We start from the raw sequence: 16,260 nt of genomic DNA on the forward strand, positions 1-16,260 counted from the left end.
TCTTGACAATTTGAACTTTTCACTTATTTCTCATTTGTAAATTAGAGGTAAAAATAAGGTAGTAGAAACTCCCTCTGCAACTTTCCTACCCAAAGACAGCTGCTGTTAACATTTAGATAAACATCCTTGCAGAATCTTTTTGTCTACGCATGCTTTATGTGTGTGTGTGTGATGTAGGTTATATTTGTTTGATTTCTGGATTGGACACAGAATAAGGGAAGAGGCACTCAGAAAACAGGTATTTCATAAACAACCTTTTTTCTGTGTTACAGTTTTGTCTGAATGTAAGCTTTTCCCATTGTTCTCCTTAATACTACTCTGGAGAAATATAGAATAGAAAAGGAAAAAAATATACAGACTCTTAGAAATGGGCCCAATAAGAGAATCCTGTTGAAAAAATCCCTGTCATGTAGCCATTCAATGTGTGTCAGTAGTATTTTTTAGTTGACTTATTTTATTAAGTATAATTTATATACAGTAAATACAGATATATTAAATGTATAGTTTGATGAAATTAGACAAGTTATATGCCATACAACCAACAATTCAAGATACAGAATGGTGATAGTTGTGGGGAATAGAAAGAAGTAGAAAGAGAGGATAGAATGATAACTTGTTTTACCTCTTTTGATAATAAGTATTTAGTATATTTGAAAGTTAAAATTAAGTCATTATGTATGGGGGGAGTCACTAATAGGCAAGCAGGAACAATGAATCCAACTGTATTTGGGCTATAACCACATTGGAGTAAAAACCAAAACTAATACGAGTAACTTTCGTACACAGTATTTTAAGTGTATACCCTCTGTCTGGTTGGGAAGAGGAGACTGCAAGTAAATCTTGAACTCTTCTCCGTAAACTTGTTTCATATTGGTATGAGTGTGACAGTTCTGAAACTGTGTGTTAAAAGATTGAGCAGTGAATAATTTTGATGTCATTTTGGACTCAGATCCTAACTGAAAAGAATGGTAGAAATAGGAAATTGGCAAATGTAAGGAAGAACCACGTGGGAATAGATAGGTATTGGATAGGAATTTGTGGCATTAATATGAACTAATTACATGACATATATATTTCCCAGCTCTCTCTTCTGTAAGATTCTAGTTGTGTTGATATCCTAGTAGCAAGCAGCACACGTAGCACTCAGATCTTGGATTCCTCACTGCATGGATCAAGAGCTCTTGCAGTAATGGTTCATTCTATTGTGGGGACAAGGATCATAAAAGATAAGCTTTAGAATAACTTGAACCAGAGATTTTAAAAATGCTTTTAAAATGAAAAATAGGACCTTTCAAGAGGATGCTAGAATCAGCTTGAAGATGCCACTGGCCACATCTGGAACAATTTGAGCTTCAATATAGACATCTATTGATTATAACCCATTGAATAAAATAGGAATTCCTAATTTCCATGACAGATATAGTATGGATAGATAGTTAGGAAGGGAGGGCTTTTCTTTATAATAGAATGCTGACTGATAAATGTGAAAGGAATGGTAGAGTTGGGAAAAACCAGCATTTTGAAATCATCAATGCAAAGATTGTTTGGGGCTAGAATCTTCAGTGGTTGCTAAAACTAGGGGGAAAGTTTGATGAGCAGAATATTTATATAGTTTAAAAGTATCTCTCCACAGATTGTTTGTTAGATACAAAGTAGGAAACAGTGGTTATAACTATATACATTGGAAAGAAACAGTCAAACACCTTGAGTGGGTGATGAAAATTTGTAACCAGTGATGAACAGACATTGTATGCATCCAGATATGATACCCTGAAAAGGACACAATATTACTCATGTAGTATTTCAGCCAGAGATATGTAACCAAAATCTAGTCCTGAAGAAGCTTCAGACAAACACAAATTTAGTAAGGTAAGTACTGTTGTGTAGTCTCAAAAAATGCCAGTGTCATAAAAGATAAGGAAGAGTTGAGGAAACTGTTCCAGATTAGAGGAGATGAATAAGAAATGATAAGTAAGCACAACTCGTAATCCTGAAGGGACAGAGAAACATGACTGTGGACATTAAATATTTTTCTGTTGGTTTTTTTTTGTGTGTGTGATAGGCAAAAGTAATCTCATTTTAATCTGATTTAATTTTAATGTAATCGTCATTACTAATGAGTTTGGATTTTAATAAATGCAGTCACTTTAACTTACTATTTTAAAGTAATACTAGAGCTGCAGATTTTGCAATAATAATAGTTTACCCTATAATCTTCTCCCAGATCCTTTAAAGTTTACAAGTTTTATAACCACAGAACCTTTATCAAAACTAAGAAATCAACATTGATACACTGATACTATTAACTAAACAGCACACTTTATTCAGATTTTCCCAGTCTTTGTGCTCTTTTCTGTTCTGGAATCTACTCCAGGTGACTACACTGCATTTAGTATACTCACTTTTGACCTTTATCTTGTGCTAGTTAGCAATGTAGCTCTTTAGCGGAACAATGAAATTGGATCCTTACCTCATACCATATATGAACATTAAAATTATAAAACTCTTAGGGTAAAACTGCATGACCTTGGTTTTGTCAAAGTATTCTTAGAAATGACAACAAAAGCATGAACAAAAGAAAATCATAGATATTGGATTTGATCAAAATGTAAAACTTCTATGCTTCAAAACTGAAAAGACAACAATAGAATAGGAGAAATTATTTGTAAATCATATGTCTGCTAAGGGACTTGTGTCCAGAATATATAAAGAACTCTTACAACTCAATAAAAAAAGGCAGCCCAATTTTTAAACAGGCAAAGAATCTGAATTTACATTTCTCCAAAGATGTACAAATGGCCAAAAAGCACATAGAAAGATTTTCAACATTCACTGGTCTCAAATCTTGAAAACATTTTACTAAGTGACAGAAAGCAGTCACAGAAGACCATTTATTATATGGTTCCAAAGTGTACAGAATGGACACATCTCCAGAGACACAGAAAGTAGATCAGTTGTTCCTTAGGGCTGAAGGGGTGAGGAATAGGGATAGGAGAGTGATAGCTAAAGGGTGTGGGGTTTCTTTTTTTTTTTAATGGGGAAAAAATTTGAGGTAAGGTACACGTAATATAAAATTTACCATTTTAACCATTTTTAAATGAAACCATTTGGAGTTTCTCTTTAAGGTGATGAAAGTTCTAAAATTGTAGTTATAGGTAAATTGCACATATCTGTCATATCAATCAGCATTGCCATGCATCTGTCAGTGTACTAAAAGCTGTAGAATTACACACATTCAAATGGGTGAAATGTGTGGTATGTAAATTATATCTCATTAAAACTGTTAGAAAAGAATATAGCTGGTTAGACCTATTGACTGAAATCAAGGGGCTCACAAATTGATTAGTAGAGAACATTTTGGAAAAATAAATTCATATTTAAGATCTTATGCAGATAGATCCACTTCACCCATTATGTTAAGTGGTGCACGTTTTCCTTAACCAGTCTGCTAGTGATTGAAATTGGAAGGTCGTTAGTTGTTCCAAGGACCCACTTAAAAGAATATATATATATATATATATATATTTTAAGGAACTCTATTTAGGTATAATTTACATACCTGCTTGTCTAATTTTTTAACAGCTTTTTTGAGATTTAAGTTACATATTCTCAGTTCACCAATTTTAAGTGTGCATTTCATAGATTTTTAGTAAGTCAGATTTTTGTAGCCATCACCATAATCTAATTTTAAAACATTTTATCTTTGGGAATTCATTAAAGACTGAATTGAAGATGAATTCTTCCATAGATGACTAGAGATGATTAACCCTTCTTACTGAACTCATTTGAAATGTTTTGCAGCTATCCTCTTGTGCCTTCTTTATATATCATCTTTTTTTTTAACACATAATGAGAATTTGGCTCTTACTTTCTAAAGAGTTAACTTTTATGTTTCTGTTATGCTTTTATTTTTTTATCAAAATTCCACAGCAGTGGTAAATAGTAATGGTGATAGCATTTTAGCTGTCTTGTCTTAATTCTAGTTAATAGTTGTTTACAATAGACATGATTTATCATGTTGAGGAATTACCTTTCCCATGTGGGTTTTCTAAGAGTTTGGTCTTCCCTGCATTAAATACATTTAGAGTTGGGCTCTTTCTGCATTTTCAGCATTTATTAAGCATTTATATGTATAAGTATATATTTTCCCCCTTTGATTTGTAAAAAAATATGGCAAATTATGAAATGTTTTCCTGTATCAAAATTTTGTATTTCTGTGGTAATATATTTTATCCAAATGAAATATTCTTTTAATGCCCTGTAATATTTGGTTTTAAAATTTTATTTAGAGTTCCCTTGTCTACATTTATAAGTCAGATCGGTACCTAACTTTCTATTTTGCACTGCTTGTGAGGGTTTAGTTGTTGGGTTAGACTGCCTCCATACAGTTAATGGGGTAGCTTTCCTTTTCCTCTCCTTTTATCCTGGGAAGTTCCCCTGGTGAAACTGCTCCACTCAGAACTATTTTAAAGATGATTAGTATTCTTTTCAATCTTCCACCACTGTTTTACTCAAATTTTCTTCTCTAGATCAATTTTAGTAGTTCTTTCCTAGAGAATTGTCCATTTCATTGAAATTTTGACATTTATAGGCCTAGCATAGACTTGTACTAGTCATTTTTTGTTTGTTTATAGTTCTATTCAAATTTCTATATTTTTCCTCTCAACTAGCTCATTCAAAGATAAACATGCATTATTTTTATTTCTGAAGTACCAGCTCCTTGACAATTTGATACGCTTTTTGCTGTCCATTTACTTATGTTTTTATGTTTAAAAGCAGTTTTGGTATCTTTTTGGACATGGTAGTTTATAAATGTTAATTTTTACAGTGGTCTTGTCTTTTTTAGGCACGACATGTGCACACCAATGATGCGGTGGCTATCAAGAGAATACCTTATAGTGGAAAGAAGGCTATGGAGGTAGGTGAAATATATATGTTTGTATTGGCATGTTAAAGAAAGCCATACCATTTTTAATTGGGGATAGGTGGAAATTTTTTCAAAAAATGTTGAAAATATACAAATACTAAGGTTTATCTCAGTGAATTTTCTTCCATAGACTCAATGTGCTCATTTAACCTGTACCTAGAGCCATAAACAACATTCCTGACATCCAGAAACCTCCCAACTGCATCCCTTACTTTTAATTTTTTTAGATATGTGCTGCTGACACGAGTTTAATTTTTTAAATTGTTGTTCAGCAGATTATTCTATAATAGAGGGATTATCATGTCTGAGAAAGTAAACTAGAATAAGGTACATTTGACAGTAGAAAGTATACTGGATATAAATTTTTAATGGTTAAGAAATTATTTAATGGCTGTTTCAAATAATCATGAGCAGCAATATATCTAGTCTGAAAAATAAGGCAGTGGGTAATCTGAAAAATAAAATTACTGATACTGTGTTGCATGTACTTTAGTTCATCAGTGTTCTGATTAGTTCTTCCTTAATTGCATAAGTTTATAAAATTACTTTCTAAGTCTGTTCTCTTTGTCTTTCTTTAATTCTTTAAAAAATTTATTTACTTTTAATTGTGTTAAAGTACACAAAACAAATTTACCATCTTAACCACTTTAAGTGTTGAGTTCAGTGGTGTTAAGGACATTCACATTGCTGTGCAACCATCACCACCATTCATCTCCAGAATTCTTTCATTTTGCAAAAGTGATATTCTACACCCATCAAACAATAACACCTCATTCCCTCCTCCCCACAGCCCTTGGAAATCACCTCTTCACTTTCTGTCTCTATCAATTTGACTACTTTAGGTATCTCATATAATTGAAATTATGCACTATTTGTCCTTTTGTGACTGACTCGTTTCACTTAATATAGTGTCCTCAAAGTTCATCTATGTTGTAGTGTGTCAGAATTACCTTTCTTTTTAAAGCTGAATAATATTCCCGTGTGTGTGTGTGTATGTAAAAACACCACATTTTGTCCATCTACCATCTGAAATGGACACTTAGTTGCTTCTACCCCTTGGTTATTGTGAATAATGCTGCTATGCACATAGGTATACAAGTATTTCTTTGAGTTCCCGCTTTTAAACTTTAGGGTGTATGCCCAGAGGTAGAATTGCTTGATCAGTCTTTAATTTTTAAAGGTTTTGGCTTTCTACATTTCTGTAATCTCTGTTTTGTGGTAAATGTTGTTTTTTGTGATAATCATACTTATGGGTATGATAACACTGTTGTGATTGATCACTGTTCCATTATGTCGATACCTAAAATAAACTCTTAATTTCTAAACCCCCTAAAAAAACCTCCATTTTTTACAAGTTTAATTTAATTTGCTATTCTACAGTATAACTTTAAAACCAGCTTTCATAGCAGACTTGTGTTGGAGTCTGTTTAATTAGTCATGCCCAATACAAAAAGTTTCACCTAGTGCATTATCTTCTCTCATCTAATATCCTTCCTAGAAGTTTTTTTTACATTTAAGAATATAGGTTTTAGCTTGGTTTTGTTTTGAGAGTTTGCCTCCCAGAGCACTCAAATTTGAAATGTAAAGCCCAAAAAACACTTTCTGAAGTTAGCATCTTACAGCTTACACATTTTACACTGTGAATATCTTCTTCTATTTTCTTGAGGGCTTATGAAATAACATAGGAGATATAGGATCTCAAATTCCAGTGCAAAACATTTTTTAAAGTTCTGTATTCTAGTTCCCCTACCTTTAGAAATATGATACAAGTCAGCGGTAAAGCTTGGAAAAACTGAAACAAGAACAAAAAACAGATTCCAAGTTCCCATCCCACATCTCCTAAGCCTCCAGAGTCTCTGGGTATGGACCCAAGTACCTGTATTTTCAGTTCCCTGATTGCTTCTGACAAGTAACTCTATTTAGGATATGGCCTAAGTTTCTGAAGTTGTCATAGAATAGCTTTTATTGCTGAAGGTTTATCTGTTATTTACTAGTAGGCGTTAATGGGAAGGCTCTTCAGGAAATCCTGTAGGAAAATGTTTCCATGCTGCTTGGTTTTTCTGTGAACTTCCCTCTGTTATAACCTAAGTGTTCACTAGCATTTTAGAATATGTGCATTTAGGAATTTAGGTAATTACTTGATTTGAGTTTAAACAGCAGAAAAAACTTAACATTTGGTAGACAATATAAGCCAAAAAACACAACAACTGAACTTTAAGGTATGTAAATCATACAACAGTAAAGCTGCCAAAAAGAAGGCGGAGGTTGAACTTTTGAAGAAAAACCACTAAATTTAGTACATAGTTTTCAACAGGCTTGGTGTGTGGTTGTAAAATTTTTATAAGACTCATTGATAATAAATTTTATGAAAGTAAAAATGTGTCCTACCTGGAATGAATTTTATGTTATTGAGTTATAAACTGTATGAATGTAATTTCCTTAAAATATATTAGTTTGACATTTAAATATTACAAATAAAGCAAAGTTGTATGTTCTTGTTAACTTTTTAATCTAATAATTACTTTTGTACTTATATAGTTTTCTAAGGAAAGGCAACTGTTCCTAATTCTCTCCTTTATTCTTTTTTTTTTCTCCCCACAGAGATGGCAGGGTATTATTAAAGAAGTCAGGTTGCTACGAACATTAAAACATCCCAACATTGTAGAATACAAAGGCTGCTATTTACGTGAGCACAGAGTATGGGTAGGTATCTGCTCTCCCCTTGCTGTAATTTTGGTAGGTTTAGTTTATAATTAATTCAAAAATGTCTCAAAATAGTTGTGTAAAGCCATGCACAAACACCTTGAAATGTTAGTTCATACTGAGAAAAGAGTAGCAGCTTTTCCTGTAACTCTTAGGCACTAAGAGATAATAGAACTTTTGCCAGTTGACTACAGAGATTCAGCTGACCATTACGTGCACGGGAAAATGTTCTGATGTATGTTAGCGGTATCATTCTTCAAATGCTTTATCAAACATTTGTTGAGAACAATCCTATCAAAGGATGAAAATCAGCATTTATTTTTGACAGAAATGTATTGTAAGCTATTTAACCACAAGGATCTTGGTTGGAATATTGGTGGTGAATCCTGGTGAAATCTGAACTGATTGTGATTCTTTGGCTGAATAATACTAAAGGTAGAAAATTGGGACATTTTATTGCAGGAAATGGAAATTAATTTTGCCCCATTGTTGAAACTAAGATAAGGTAGTAATCTTACAACGGTATAGGCATAGTAATTATGTCTTTTCAGAGAAAGGCTAAATTTTCTTTAAACAGGAATGACCTTTTATTTTTAATAAGCTACAGCTGATTATCATTTTAGTATACAGAACTTAGATTTACTTAGATTTGTAATGTTTGATTTAATTTGATGGTGATGGTACTCCTAAATTTGAGGCTGTGGTAAAAGAAAAAACAGTGGCAGAGAGGGTAGGCTGCCTCTCTGTCTTTCAAGTTTCTCCATCTGTAAAACAAAGATGATAATAGGGTCTACTTCCAAAGGTGGTTATGAGGATTAAATTAGTTAATATATATAAAATACCTGGCACATACGAGGTGCTCTTTGTTTGCTTTATAGGAAAGATTTAAACTGTAACCTAAACTTTGTGTATATATAGTACCAGAGGACGATTTTCTGCTTTCTGACAATGCCAGTATTGCTACTATAGGTTAACATTAATGGAATATGTATATTCCTTTATAGCTTTAGTTAGTAATTATATGAAACACACATCTTCTACAAGCAGTTACATGTTGGCATTATAAAAGATTAATGTAGCATTGGCTTAACTTCATGTATACATTCAACAAGTTCCAAAATGTATACTTATATTTAAAGGTAATTGATAACTAGAGTTTGTTTCACTTCAAACTATCTTCTCGATCTCCTTGGTGAATTTATTTTATCTCATATAGAATCTTTTTATTTTAATAGTGTGTTTTAATGTTTTTAACATTTTTCCCCTGTAGCTCTAATGGAATATTGTTCAGGATCTGTTTCAGATTTGCTGAAATGTAAGTTTCCTTTATTTATTGAGAAAAGAAAAGTATTAGTATAATAAAATGAGAATTCATTCACTAAGAGATTTTTAAAATAATGTTAAAACTTTCCAGGAAGAGTAAAAACCTTTGTGTTTTCTAGAGTCTCAGTGTGGTATGCACTGTCCTCATCAAATACTACGTTTTAGCATAACAGATGAGTTTTCTTTCATTATGATTTAACAGGCATTTTTCTGCATTCTTTATCATTAAACTTGATTTGTTCCTTCTGTTCAGAATGAAGATATGTAGGAATATAAAAAGGAAAAGCTTCTCTTTCATTGTTTTTATAATCATGAAATAATTGTTAAATGTTAACTTAGAGGAAAATTGGCTGTGAACTATAATAACTAGGCACAACTGCACACTTATTAAGTTCAATTGCTTTGTTTTATCTTGGAAAGCAAAAAATTCCTTCTTGCTAAATGTTAGTTTTTTAAAATTTGCCCATATGTTAGATATGTGTATATATATTTTAAAATAGAAATGTTCTATAGGATAATTATTTTCAAATAAAATCTTATTTTAAGTTCACAAAATGCCATTACAAGAAATGGAAATATCAGCAATTATACACGGTGCTCTTCAGGGATTAGCCTACTTACATTCTCGTGCCATGATCCATAGGTAAGTCCTTTAAAAGTTACCATATATTAATAAGCAAATTTATCAGACCTAGAATTTATTAATCCTGAAAGCTTTGTTGGTTTTAGCTAAATAAAAGTATTCTGGAGTTCTACAAACTCATATTTTTTTAGGTTATCCATGTCTTAAAATGAATATACTAATTTATTTGATCTCTTTGTTGAGAATAATTTTTATCTTTTTCTACACATGCTGCTGGGCTTTCCGAAGTATGTGCACTTTATAGATTTGTGATAGAAATTTAATTATAGAAAAGTTTAATTTGTGAAGTGGAAAAGATGATAGGGATTATGTATTCTTACTTGTTTCATTTTACAGATGAAGAAACTGATGCCCCAATTTGTGACTCACTTCTCAAAGCTTATGAAGCAAGATAGATTAGACTAGAACTAAGCTAGATCTTTTGTCCTCCTGGTGACTCATAATGCGGGATTTGTTCCATTGATTCCATGACAGAGACAAGTAAAAGCTACTTAACACTCTATGCTTTTGAGATATGCCTTGATAATCCTTGATAATGGATATTAATTTAAAGATTAAACCATCTTAAACTACATTTTTAGCATTGGTATTGGTTTTGCCTGTTTTTAGAAGGAAGCTAGCATTTTTAAAGTTATCTATGTGAACCAGACAATACATAGTAAACTTACATAGTTGAATCATTGCAAATTAATGAGTTACCAGTTTTTTAGATGAGGACAGTAAGGTCCAAGAGAAATCCACATACATAGTAAATAAGATAATGAAAGAGTTGGAAGCAGAACCTAAGGTCTTCTCAACTTCAAAGAACCTTCCATTTTTTAAAAAACAAATGGAAGAAAATAGATTGACTTAATATTATATCCATTATAATACTGTATAGTATGAATTGACAAGTGCTTAGAAATTTCTTTCTTTTTGAATGTTATGGTGCCCATTGGGCATACAATCCCATTATAATTTTCTTAGTTCACATGTACATTGCTGATTTAGAAAAGAGCTTAAAAGTAAATTTGGGATCATTGATATTACCTTACCCATGTGTTTCAGTTTTCATTTCATATTTAGGTAGAACTATGGTAAAATTTGGAATGATATGAGTAATTAAAAAAAAACAAATTTGGGGCATCAGGTTCTTTTTTTTCCATTTTATTGTTAAGGGTATACTCAGAAATCTTACAGTCATATAAGAATGTTCAGCTAAATTTTTAAAACCATTATTTGTACCAATAAACAGGCACTCAAATATCGAGTCTGTGCTATTAATTACCTTATTTTTTTCTTCTGTTTCTACTGCTATTTTATCTTCTCTTTTAGAAAATTGTTACTATATACTTATAGGAATTCTCATTTCTTAGTTTGGATCTTAATTCTCATTATCCCAACTGAGAGGATCTTAATTCTCATTATCCCAATTGAAAGATTATTCAAGGCCTTAATTATTCTGATTTCTCCTTCCCTATTTTATAAATTTTTATATGATCTTTATCATTTTCAGTATAATCTTACAAAGGAAAGAAAAATAATTTTCTGTGTTCCTTAAACGCAGAGACATCAAAGCAGGAAATATCCTTCTGACACCAGGAGGCCAGGCGAAACTTGCTGACTTTGGATTTGCTTCCATGGCCTCTTCTGCCAAGTCTTTTGTGGGAACGCCGCATTGGTAAGCATAGTCCCATCTGGTATTGATCCTCATAATTGGAATAGGCAGTGTGTGGTTGTACTTTTATCAGGTGCTTTATGGTTCTCTTGGAAGTACAGTGCTGCTTTAGCTATTACTCTAAGCACTGTAGTTTCAGATACAGGTTTGGAGTGCTGCCCTTGTATCTCCTACTGTATCATTTGTCCCCCCTACGGTTCTTTCCTGTTATCATCTACATGATGTACTGGGGGTAGGAGTGAAAAAATTTAAATCTTTAAGGGAGAGGACAGAAATGCTAAGTGGAAATTTTCTTTAGATTTATACTTACTGTGTGTCAGTATCTTCTGAATAAGCGTACCTGAAGACTGGTAGCTGATTAGGAACTTTTTGTTTTCATTTTTTATTGTGGAGAATTTCAAGTATACAGGGAAATAGACAAAAATATAACAAAGGCTCACACAGCGGTCAGCTCAGCCTAACAGCACTACCCCAGGGCCTGGCTGCCCTGTGTACTTGACCTTCTTGCCCTCCCTCCCACCTCCACTTATCTGAAGCGACTTCTAGACATCATCTAATTTTATTCATAAATAATTCCATATTAATGTCAGCAAGTCTGAAGGGAATAATTTTCCACATCTTCAACTTCCATAGATGTCCTCTCTCCGTATATGTTGAGAAGTGTCTAAGGTCTACTGCATCTTCTTTTCCACCTGCCTTTCAAATCTCCCAACTCCAGGTTTGTTAAAGAAAGGCTTTTCACCCATCCTGAAGAGTAGAGTGATGCATTGTTCTGAGAATTAAAAGCCTCAAACCATCACCAGAGGGACAGTCTGAGAACACGTAACATCTAGAATATATGGCATCAGAAATCTTGAAGAGTTAGGACACCAAATTTTGGCAATGGGCCTTCTGCCTTCACAGTCATCTCTCTTCAGTTCCTTTTATTCCTTGCTCTTTCTTTTCCCCAATTATCTTTCCTCCCATCTTCTTTTCTAGTGAATCACAAATTATCTCATTTATAACTGGGACAATTGTCGTGAGGACACATTAAATATTATTTACAATGTAAAATGAGGTTTGGCATTTCCTGACAGAAAATAATTCTGATTTGAATGGTTCATATGACCGTGCAGACTGGGTTTGCTAATTAGGTTATTACACAGCAGTGTTTTTAATAAATTGAATGAGCGAGGTCCTCAGCTCCAAGTTGTAAATACCTGTAAAGCACATATACAAAATAATGTATATACATATGTGTGCATTATATCCTTTGCAACTATTAAGTTTATAAAATTTAGATACCAACTCAAAAATGTACAAGTGGATACATTTTTAAAATAAATTCATTGGAAGTAAGAAAATAAAAAGTTTGAAGACCACTGTTCTGTATGACCAAAAATTTCTTATGTAGAACCCTAGTTTAGATAGAATCCTCTTCCCCTGTATAAAAAAAGGGTTCTTTGGACAAATAATGCTTCTTAATGGTCCCCCTCTTTACAAATCAGTGATCAATATTAGATACTAGAAAGGAGCTAGAAAGTTGTGCATTAAAAACAAAACTACCTTTTTAACTTTGTTGAATTTAGTGACTCCCCAAGCTTACTTCAACATCTTAACAGATTAGAAGCCCTATATTATAGGCAATTGAAAGTTACATATGTATTAATTTGTATATGATATATTAGGAACACAGCACTATGTACATATTTACATATTTTTACACACAGGAACACACATACGCCTGGTGACAATCTTGTTAAGCAGTCAGAAACTGTTCTAAATGTTTGTCTGTGCTTAACAAGTACAAAGGAAGTATAAGGTGAAGCACCAGTGAGAACATTAGAGTCTAGCTGAAGATGCAAATTAGCGTTTCATTTTATAGCCAAGATGCCTCCAAACTTAATAATTGTATGATTAATTTAGTTATGAGTGGCTGTCCTAGCCACTTTTATCACAGAACACTACTCCTATTTGCAAAATGACTGACAAACTGCTTATTCATTGTTGCTTATTGTGGCAGATATTTTCTCAGCTAAATGTAGTGAGTTTGTTTACTTCAAGAAAACAAGTGCCAGTGATAAAAATTTAGACTTTTGTAATAAGATGCTGAAACCAAAATATTTGAGAACCGCTGGCATAAAGGATATACAATATTACAATCTGCAAACTTGAATTGACGCAGAATACAACCCTGCTCTGGGGAGTCTTTCCTCCAGGATGCTGGTACGTGATCATGATAAATGGTGAGAATAAGTCTAACACTGTGTACGCAATGGTAAATATTTACCTCACAACCTGTAATAAATTTATTTCCCATTATAAGAATTCTTATGCCCAGACATATCATCTGGAATTCACACAGGTATCCCCCATGTGGATGGTCATTACATTTTTAAAGAATACTGTACTTTTCTTTTCCTTTTTAACTTTAAGTAACATTTTATGTTTTAGGATCGCCCCAGAAATAATTTTAGGCAGGAATGAAGAACAATATGATAACAAAGTAGATGTATGGTCTCTTGGAATAACATGTATTGAAATAGGTAAGCATTGCTCTTTATTACTGTGTAGTAAGTTTTGATCAATGTTTCACCTCAATTTCTGTACGAAATTACAGTTTTTTATTTTTATGTCAGTGTTTAAGGGGAGCAATAAATCTATCAAGGTTGTCACTTTGGTTATTTGGCAATTTGTGTATAAATATATATATGTTAGTTTAGGTATATTAGATTTGCTGTATTAAATTAGGTCTAAAATAGTTTCTACTGTGGTATTAATTTTGAGGTATCTGTGTCTAAAATTTAATGAGTATTTGTTAAACACCTAGAATATGTCTATGGTTATAGATTTACCATCTATGAAGGGTCTCTAAAACATTCATAAATGCTTTAGAGTAGTAGTACCACTACTAAGGTTACTTAATACTTCGTGTTAGGTATGAGAATTAGATTATCAGTTTCCATACCTTATTGTACAGTATGATTTTTTTATTTTGATATCATTAATCTACAATTACATGAACATTATGTTTACTAGGCTCCCCCTTCACCAAGTCCCCCCCCCACACCCCTTCACAATCACTGTCCGTCACCGCAGTAAGATGCTGTAAAATCACTACTTGTCTGCTCTCTGTTGCACAGCCTTCCCCGTGCCCCCCACACTCTGCATGCTAATCGTAATGCCTCCTTACTTTTTCTCCGCCCTTATCCCTCCCTTCCCTCCTATCCTCCCAAGTCCCTTTCCCTTTGGTAACTATTAGTCCATTCTTGGGTTCTGTGATTCTGCTGCTGTTTTGCCCCTTCAGTTTTCCTTTGTTCTTATACTCCAGAGATGAGTGAAATCATTTGGTACTTGTTTTCCTCCACCTGGCTTATTTCACTGAGCATAATACCCTCTAGCTCCATCCATGTTGTTGCAAATGGTAGGATCTGTTTTTTCCTTATGGCTGAGTAATATTCCATTGTGGATATGTACCACATCTTCTTTATCCATTCATCTACTGATGGACATTTAGGTTGCTTCCATGTCTTGGCTATTGTAAATAGTGCTGCAATAAACATAGGGGTGCATCTGTCTTTTTCAAACTGGAGGGCTGCATTCTTAGGGTAAATTCCTAGAAGTGGAATTCCTGGGTCAAATGCTATTTCTATTTTGAGCATTTTGAGGAACCTCCATACTGCTTTCCACAATGGTTGAACTAATTTACATTCCCACCAGCAGGGTAGGAGGGTTCCCCTTTATCCACAACCTCGCCAACATTTGTTGTTGTTTGTCTTTTGGATGATAGCCATCCTTACTGGTGTGAGATGATATCTCATTGTGGTTTTAATTTGCATTTCTCTGATGACAAGCGATGTGGAGCATCTTTTCATCTGTCTGTTTTCCATCTGAATTTCTTCTTTAGAGAACTGTCTATTCAGCTCCTCTGCCCATTTTTTAATTGGATTATTTGCTTTTTGTTTGTTGAGGTGTGTGAGCTCTTTATATATTTTGGTTGTCAACCCTTTATCAGATCTGTCACTTATAAATATATTCTCCCATACTGTAGGGTACCTTTTTGTTCTATTGATGGTGTCCTTTGCTGTACAGAAGCTTTTTCGCTTGATAGATTCCCACTTGTTCATTTTTGCTTTTGTTTCCCTTGCCCGGGGAGATATGTTCATGAAGAAGTCACTCATTTTTATGTCCATGAGATTTTTGCCTATGATTTTTTCTAGGAGTTGTATGGTTTCATGACTTACATTCAGGTATTTTATCCATTTCGAATATACTTTGGTGTATGGGGTTAGATAGTGATTGAGTTTCATTCTCTTACATGTAGCTGTCCAGTTTTGCCAGCACCATCTGTTAAAGAGACTGTCATTTTGCCATTGTATGTTCATGGCCCCTTTATCAAATATTAGTTGACCATGTATGTTTGGGTTAATGTTTGGAGTCTCTATTCTGTTCCATTGGTCTGTGGCTCTGTTCTTGTGCCAGTACCAAATTGTCTTGATTACTATGGCTTTATAGTAGAGGTTGAAGTTGGGGAGTGAGATCCCCCCCCCCACTTTATTCTTCCTTCTCAGGGTTGCTTGAGCTATTCGGGGTCTTTGGTGTTTCCATATGTATTTTTGAACTATTAGTTCCAGTTTATTGAAGAATGCTGTTGGTAAGTTGATAGGGATTGCATCGAATCTGTATATTGCTTTGGGTAGGATGGCCATTTTACAATATTAATTCTTCCTAGCCAGGAGCATGGGATGAGTTTCCATTTGTTAGTGACCTCTTTAATTTCTCTTAAGAGTGTCTTATAGTTTTCAGAGTATAGGTCTTCACTTCCTTGGTTAGGTTTATTCCTAAGTATTTCATTCTTTTTGATGCTATTGTGAATAGAATTGTCTTCCTGATTTCTCTTTCTATTAGTTCATTGTTAGTGTATAGGAAAGCCACAGATTTCTGTGTGTTAATTTTGTATCCTGCAACTTTGCTGAATTCCAATATTAGCTCTAGTAGTTTTGGAGTGGAGTCTTTAGGGTTTTTTAG

General features: G+C 33.4%; 1 protein-coding gene across 1 annotated transcript in view; it reads left to right on the forward strand.

Annotated features, from left to right (window-relative positions):
- The window catches only part of LOC140847837 (serine/threonine-protein kinase TAO1-like), a 95,895-nt gene that overhangs the window by 10,715 nt on the left and 68,920 nt on the right, over positions 1-16,260 (forward strand). Inside the window, exons 3-8 of the mRNA XM_073229226.1 lie at positions 4,847-4,918; positions 7,529-7,630; positions 8,901-8,945; positions 9,500-9,596; positions 11,143-11,256; positions 13,687-13,778. Of these exons, the coding sequence (XP_073085327.1) occupies positions 7,627-7,630; positions 8,901-8,945; positions 9,500-9,596; positions 11,143-11,256; positions 13,687-13,778 (352 nt within the window). The 5' untranslated portion in view covers positions 4,847-4,918; positions 7,529-7,626. The remainder of the gene's footprint in view (positions 1-4,846; positions 4,919-7,528; positions 7,631-8,900; positions 8,946-9,499; positions 9,597-11,142; positions 11,257-13,686; positions 13,779-16,260) is intronic.

The sequence above is a fragment of the Manis javanica genome, chromosome 2 (assembly GCF_040802235.1).
Source record: "Manis javanica isolate MJ-LG chromosome 2, MJ_LKY, whole genome shotgun sequence".
NCBI lineage: Eukaryota > Metazoa > Chordata > Mammalia > Pholidota > Manidae > Manis > Manis javanica.